The following is an 8,165-nucleotide window of genomic DNA, read 5'->3' on the forward strand; positions in this document are numbered from 1 at the left end:
TTTGGACTGACTAGAAACATATTTTGAAGTTTTGGTTTGGATTTTGTGATTAAATCTAATTATGAATCTCTGTACATGTCAATTCTTAGCTAAATCTAACCCACTTGTACATGTATATCATAAAACTGATACATATTTGTAGCTTATATAGATATAGATATGTTAGAACTTAGAATCAATAAATATGGTTTCATCAATTAAAGAAAGCCCCGATAAAAACATCTCAAACATTCAATCTCTACCCGTAAAATGGTCGGAGTTTTTTCACATCTATTTAAGGTTATTCTCAATTCATGTTTTTTTACCTCGTGACAAATAAAAATTGGATAATTATCTGATTTTTTATGTGTTATTTAAAGATTTCTAACATACCTTTCAAAATAAAATAAAATAAAATAAAAAATTCTTGGCATAATTTTACACCAAAATTTTTTTTTAAAAAAAATAAAGGAAAAGTAAAAGCGAGTGTATACCGACCCCACACGTGACCTCAGAAAGTAACAAAAACTGACACGTGTGCTATCCATTCCAAGGTCCCCCATTCTCCACTTTATAAACCACCCCCCAAACGGAACCTCTCATTATCTCATCCTTCATCAAACCTTCAAAATCTAACAAAAGTTCAAAAAATAAAATAAAAATCTCTCTCTCTAAATACTATTTTCTCTCTCTACACAAAATGGCAGCGAATCTTTTACCAGTTCCACCACCGTCACTCACCGTCCGATCATCCGCTGGCGGCAATCAGAAACCGGATTCACAGCGGAAGAACTGGTGGACTCCACTCTTCGGCTGGTCATCGGAACCTGACTACATTGATACCGCAAAATCCGGATTTGTTTCCGAACCAGATCTGGATCGGAAAACAATTATTAATAGATCTCCGGCGCCGGCGAAGTTTACCGATGAAAAAGCGAGAAAGCTTAGGATGTTGACGGTTGAAACGGAGACGTTTCATGATGCGATGTATCACTCCGCCATCGCTTCTCGTCTCGCTTCTGATTTCTCCGATCGATCTGACCTGTGATCTCCGGCGGAGTTTCCGGAGAATGTGTGTTTTTAGGCTGTATTTGTAACTTTAGTAGTAGTAGTAACTGATATTTTTGAAATGTTACTGCCGTAGTAGTGATGTAAGATTTGGGGGAAAAAAATGAAATCTAGATGTTCGATAGTAAAATATTATATTATATTATATTATATTATATATCATATATATGTATATGTATATATATACAGTATATTAATCATAATAATTTGTTTATAATAAAAGTACTTGTTTAAAGTTAAATGTAGATTAGTTGGAAGTTGATTAATATGTTATCCAACAAAGGCGTTAAATAATTGTTTAATTTTGAACTATTGGATGATGCAACTTGCGATTGCAATATGTTTAGTAGGGATCGTGCTAGTTTCATTTTGTGATACTATTAATTAGTGTAGTACATTTTACAAGTGGATTAGATTAAACTTTATAAATCTAGCTCTGCACGACACTACATTTTATAAGTCTTATGATTAAAATTTAGCGATAATAAATTTTATGTTAGCATGCATGCTCATTAGTCATTGTCAATGATTAAGCTTCAACTCACACTTAATAAAACATTGATTTGAACAAGTTAAAAGTTTGAGCTCGATTTGTTTAGAGAACCTCCATTTGGTTTATAGCACTAGATATTGTTATAAAATGGTCCATATGCTGTGCACTGTGTAGACCTTTAGATTTAGAAAATGAAAGCTCCATGTTTATATTTTTATTGTTATATAATGGTTTTTTAAATTTTATGTATAATAATTAATTATATATTATTTTAAAGGCAACAACGGATAATGACTAACACTGAGTACGCTCACAACGGTTCGACTCTTAACAACGCCCTAAAAGATTTGCACCCTATATGTTAGATACGTATAGCGTTACTAAGGCCACTCACCACATTTACATGTGACAGGATTTAAATTTGAGCTCAGGAAGAAACCATTCTAAAAAACTTTTTGGCCTTACAAAAATATTCTATAACAATTAATAAATTACTTGTATTTTGTTGTTTGTAAATTCAATGTTTAGTTTTTAATATTGAATGTATTAATTTTTTTTAAGCATATACAAGTAATAAATTGTTAGTGATGGCTAATTATCATTAGTTATACTCATTTTAATGTGTTACATACTTTGTGTCAACTATAGCTCTTATGATTATAAAAGTGTTATTTTACTAGTAAAACATCAATTAAGTTTTGTTACAACAAAATACGTAATTGTTATATGAATAAAGAGTGTTACTTTATATATATATATATATGGGGGAAAAGTGAGTATGAGGTTGTTCCCTATCTAAGCTTAGATGTGGAACACCTCATATATAAATATTTTAATATTTGTTTGAATTTTAAATAAATACATGAGCCCCGTGATTTTTATGATTATAAAACCAAATGTGAGGGGTTCCTTATCTAAGCTTAGATGGGGAACAACCTCATACTCACTTCCCTATATATATATATATAATTATTAAAACAGTAGTAAACCGAATGATTCTAAAGCATTTAAAAATTCAAACTTATTTTAAAAATATGTCACGTAGGATTTATCCTATGCGGCATCTCCATACTTCTTTGTATATATTTATTTATTATTATATATATATAATATTTTTATTTATATTTAAATTTCTATAGAGGAATTGAATTAATTAGGAAAATATTGTATGGAATATTATAAATATAACTTATTTATTTGAAAGACTAACGCCATCTGAAAATAATAATAAATAAATATATACATAGTGTGGAGATGCCACATAAGATAAATCCTACGTGACATATTTTTAAAATAGGTTTAATTTTTTAAAGGCTTTAGAATCATTCAGTTTCCTACTATTTTAATAATTATATATATATATATATATATATATATATCAAAAAGTAGCTAGCTAGCAACCATTTTAATTTCATTCTTCTATTAATTAACATCATATCAATCTTGATATCTTTCACTTGTATTTTAACACATTTAGATCGAAAATATGTCAACTGATGAGACTGTTTCTGAAATTCTTGAATCACCTAATCATATCGAACATCTCATCATAAATAGTTTTATCATTTAATACGAAAACTGATCAAAGTTAACATAGATATGGTCATGTGGAACAATATGCATCCTTGTATGTGGTTGGTTAAAACTAAACATATATGGAACAAGATAGATAGCATGAGTAACTTGTACTCATAGTTAACAAGAGTACTAGATTTATGTTCGTGTCAAATATACAGATTGTTTATAACATTTTCAAGATAAAATAAATTGTTAAATACGTAAATTTAAATGTTAAAAATGTAAATAAAATCAAATTTAAAACTATATAATTATAAGACATTGAACGCATATATTATATTTCATCTTTTGTAATACATTTTTTTAGATAATATTTGTTTATATATTTGGATCTTACATTTGTTGCTTATCATCATCTAAAGATACTTTCCCATTTAACTCGATTGAGCCGCATCGTACAATTTTCTATACTTAAGAACTGGATTTTGTAACTACAAATCAGCTTTTGATAAAAATATTTAATAACAATTTAAATGAACATTGTATTTTTTATATTATATTAAAAAAAAAACTCAAAACTTAAAACTAAATATATTATTAAAAAACAATATTTGAGATTCATGATTGAATTAAAAGATGGAGTTTAAATAAATATGAAATTCGATATTATTTATTTCAGTTAAACGTTATTACATACTTAAATATGAGAATACAATGTGAACAGTAATTAGTTTGTCTTTTTGCATAAAAGAAATAGATAAGATATATATTTGGTTTATGAAAATATAAGCAAATTAGTTTGTAGAAGGAGTGGTATGCATTTTGCCTCTCTATACTAGAGATTTGGAGTTTGAAACCCTTTCCCTGCTTTTTTCTTCAACTTTATGGATATGTGTTTTCAAGATTTCAGAATTTATAGTTTGCCCCCTCCACTTATGTTTCTTTCTGATTTAATCCAAACTTTAAAATTTTTTATTTTTTTGCTTTGTTTTTTTAAGTATCCAAATACTTTTGTTGTATCTTTTTTTTTTTTCTTTTTTTGTATTTTGCTATTTTTCTTTTTTTCATATCTATATTATTTTTGGTTTTGTATTTGTTTTTGTTTTTGGTTATCTTTGTTTTTTAAGATTTATATTTGTAAATTCTTGGTTTTTTATAACTTTTCTACCATTTATGTTGTTAAATTTTATTTCCTACATCATTTTTTAGGGTAAATATAAATATGATGGTATGCGTTATTGCCTTTAAGAAGAAAAAAAAAAGGATAACCGCGACAAACACAGACATTTTAAAAATCGACACCGCCCATCGGGCGGGTTGAACCACCTAGTATATATATATATTAAAATAATAATAATCCTAGCCTTTTACAGCCCTTTTTCAATTTAAAAGTATTTTTAAAAATTGACACATAGGATATCTTTATAATTATTGTACAATATTTTTAATAAAATATCTCTAATATCATAATATATTTCTTAAAGATGTCTTTCCTATCAAAAGATTTACTTTTCAAAACACATAAAAAGAAATTGTATTAGGTCCTATGGCCTTTTGTATTAATATCAATTTTGTTATAGAGTTCATTTAATGCTATCGGAATGGGTTATGTGATAGAATCATAGAAATATTAGAGGTTTGGAAGATATAAGGTAAAATGATATACCCTCTTTTAAGTATAGGATGTTATTATGGTCATTTAGTATATGCGAAACTTATAATATACTATTCGGATAATCTTATGCATGTGGGTTGTGTATTATTTGACTTTTTTTTAGAACCTTTTGTTATATTGCATAGTATATTTAACGTAACCATGTTTGGAGCAGTTGGAATAACAATATTTTCTTTTTTTCTTTCTTTCTTAACTCTTTTTATTAAAAAGAATATCATTCGATGATATATTCTACATATAATTTTTGTTCCATTAATATTTAGAATTCATAAATACATGATGCATCTTCTTATATACGCATGATAAGGTATTTCATACTTATGAATGTGAATATTGTTGTAAACTTGTAACCATATGTTATATAGGGGTAAATATCTTCTTAACTATTTGTTTTCGGGTAACAATTCTGCTCTGAAATCATTACGGCTTATATGTAGGTTACAAGAATTTAATAAAAAACTATTCGTTCTTTACTTGAAGTTTTTCTTATATAAATTGAGCTTTCGTTGAATTATTTGCTGTAACTTAGTGTTAGCTCGTGCAACGCACGAGGAAAAAACCCTAGTATATATATAGGGAAAAGAGAATATAAGGTTGTCCGACACCTAAGCTTAGATATGGAACTCTCACACCCTAATTATTTATTATTTATTGTTTAATGAATAAATGTCTGGGCCCCGTGATTTTTATGGTTTAAAAAATTAATATGTGAGTGTCTGATATCTAAGCTTAGCTACCTGATAGCCTCATATTCCCATCCCCATATATATATATATATATTAGGGGATGAGAATATAAGGCTGTCAGGTATTTAAACTTAGGTGTGGAACACTGACATATTGTTTTTTTAATCCATTAAAAAAATATTAGTATGTGAGGGGTTCCACACCTAACCTTAGGTGCCGGACAGCCTTATATTTCTTTTTTCCCATATATATATATATATATATATATAGGGTAACACTCCGGTGAGAACAGTCTTAAAATAAAAACGGTGAGAATACTTAAAAAACATCATTTTTATGCATTAAAAGTACATAAAACTAACATAGTGCAGAACTAATTATCATCATTTAAATATTTAACAACATATTGATCCGTCAAAATCGAAAAAATCACGTTTTTTTGTGGATGCATCATTTTGAAGAATGTGCATCCAAGATGGATGCACAAAACAAAAAACATGATTTTCTTGATTTTGACAGGCCAATGTGTTGCTATACACTTAAATAATGATAATTAGTTATGCACTATGTTAGTTTTATAGACTTTTAATGCATCAAAATGATTTTTTTAAGTGTTCTTACCGTTCTTATTTTAAGACTGTTCTTATTTGATTGTCCCTATCTATAACTCTTATAAAAAAGTAGTTAACCAAGCTTTTTAAAGCCCTCTTGCAATCTAAAACTATATTTAAAAAATGCCACATAGGATTTTATCCTATGTGTCAACTCCATATTTTTTTCTAAAATAAACTATATATTTAGAAAAAAAAATGAACATATATATATATATTAATTAACTAATAAATAAATAAATATATTGTAGAATTCTAAGATCTTCTCATTAGATAAAATGATATCTTCTCTTTAACTAAAAAATCACGTCTATACCTAATTATATTTCATTATCTTTTTTATTCAACATTACATATAAAGTTCTTTTCCTTTTTTTCTTATGATGATTATTTGGAAGTTTTCAAAACTATATGAATATACAAAAATAAAACAAATAAATAAAACAAATTAAGTGTAAAAAATAGATTTAATTAGTTAAAAGATAACATCGAAACTCATAAATCTTAACATTCTATTAACTACACCTTGAATATATGTTCCAAATTTAAACTTTTTGTTTTAATAAACAATATCCTCTTTTAAGTATACAAACTACCTTGGTGTATACCTTCTTCTTTGCCAATAGCCGGTAAGTACAAATAAGATAGGTTTTATGGTAAACGTAAAACTAATTAATACACTTTAACAAAAACCTTTAGGGTTTCGTTTAGCAAAACCAAAAAAAAAATTGAGTCATATAAATTCAAGTAATTGTAAATCACTCGGAGTCCGAGACCTACCCCACCCTTAAACCAAATTCTACATCCTAATTTTTTTTTTCTTTTTTGGAACGGCACATTCTACCTCTTCTGGATTAGTCAATTAGATTAAACAAAAATTAAAACCACCATGGTGTTGATAATCCATTTCTAAAAATCGCAGCAACACCTTCAAATGAATATAACTGTTTTACTTTTTGGATGTTAAGAAGAACATTCAACACACAAGGCATAGTCAAATTATCCTCTTTGAATTATATATCCAGCCAATTGTAATTTTTCATGTGACTTTTAACTTTTTTGGAGAAAAATGTAATGGAATTGTCACTCTACATTAAGGATCAAATTGTATGTCTTTGAGTTATGTTGTAACAAGACGACTACATGATACATGTTCTAGATGTAGATCATTTAGTGGCAACAAAAGGCAAATTACTAGAATTACTAGAAGAAAAACATATTACTAAATTCTTAATGATAATTTAAAGTATAACTTAATAGCTTAAGTTCTCCTATCTCTTTAAGTTCATATTTTGTCAAGCTTTTGGTTGAATTTATTTCCGTTCAACCATATGTTTATATGTTACTAAACTATTTATATAGTTCACATCACGTAATTCTAATGAAATATGTTCGCTATCATTTCTTCATATATAAAGTGTATTATATAGTTTTTTATACAGCTCGCGCATCGCGCAGGTCAAAAACCTAGTATATATATATATAACATATATATATATATGTTATATATATATATGTTATATATATATATATAACATATATTATGAATTTTCTAACAATAGAATATGCACCAATTACTTATCATTGATATGTGTTGTCAACTTGTCATTGTAACCCAATAAAAAAAAGGTTAAACTGTGCTTAAAGATCGGAAAACATTGAAAGCAAGATTAACTAATTTTTAAATATTGATACAGACGTAATTAGTTGTTTAATATGAATTATTGATGCAAGTTGCTTTCAGGATCTTCTTGTGATTATCGACATCCAAAAAGGGCTCTAGTCTAGTGTCTCGGATGAAAATCATCGGTAATTAATCGTGTACTGATTAGTATTAAGGCATTATTGCATTAAGCTTATACTTAAAACTTATGGTTATCTATTTGTTAATTATTTTCTTCTTTATCTTTTTCCATCTCACCATCATTCCAATGTCATCATTATTCTTTGCCTTTTCTTTTTCTGCTTGTCTATTTTTTAATCTTGTTTTTGTTACTATGGTTATTAGGTTATATTTTAAAACTTTAATATTCGCTAATAGATATGCATGCTTTATCTAATCTTGGATCTTAAGCAAAGAATTGTAGGATACATAAATTTATATTTTTCTATTTTTAGTTTTATCTTTATGCTAA

The 8,165-nt window shown here is 27.2% G+C and overlaps 1 protein-coding gene across 1 annotated transcript; it reads left to right on the forward strand.

Moving 5' to 3' along the window:
• Positions 1–679: 679 nt before the first annotated feature.
• On the forward strand, positions 680–1,027 carry LOC122599494. Its single transcript, XM_043772019.1, has one exon. The coding sequence runs from the start codon at positions 680–682 to the stop codon at positions 1,025–1,027; it is 348 nt and encodes a 115-aa protein (XP_043627954.1).
• The last annotated feature ends 7,138 nt before the right edge of the window (positions 1,028–8,165 follow it).

Source organism: Erigeron canadensis, chromosome 5 (genome assembly GCF_010389155.1).
Source record: "Erigeron canadensis isolate Cc75 chromosome 5, C_canadensis_v1, whole genome shotgun sequence".
Lineage (NCBI taxonomy): Eukaryota > Viridiplantae > Streptophyta > Magnoliopsida > Asterales > Asteraceae > Erigeron > Erigeron canadensis.

Bases quoted from the DNA above. Each gene is read 5' to 3' on its own strand.
- LOC122599494 (XM_043772019.1), top strand. From the start codon at position 680: ATGGCAGCGAATCTTTTACCAGTTCCACCACCGTCACTCACCGTCCGA.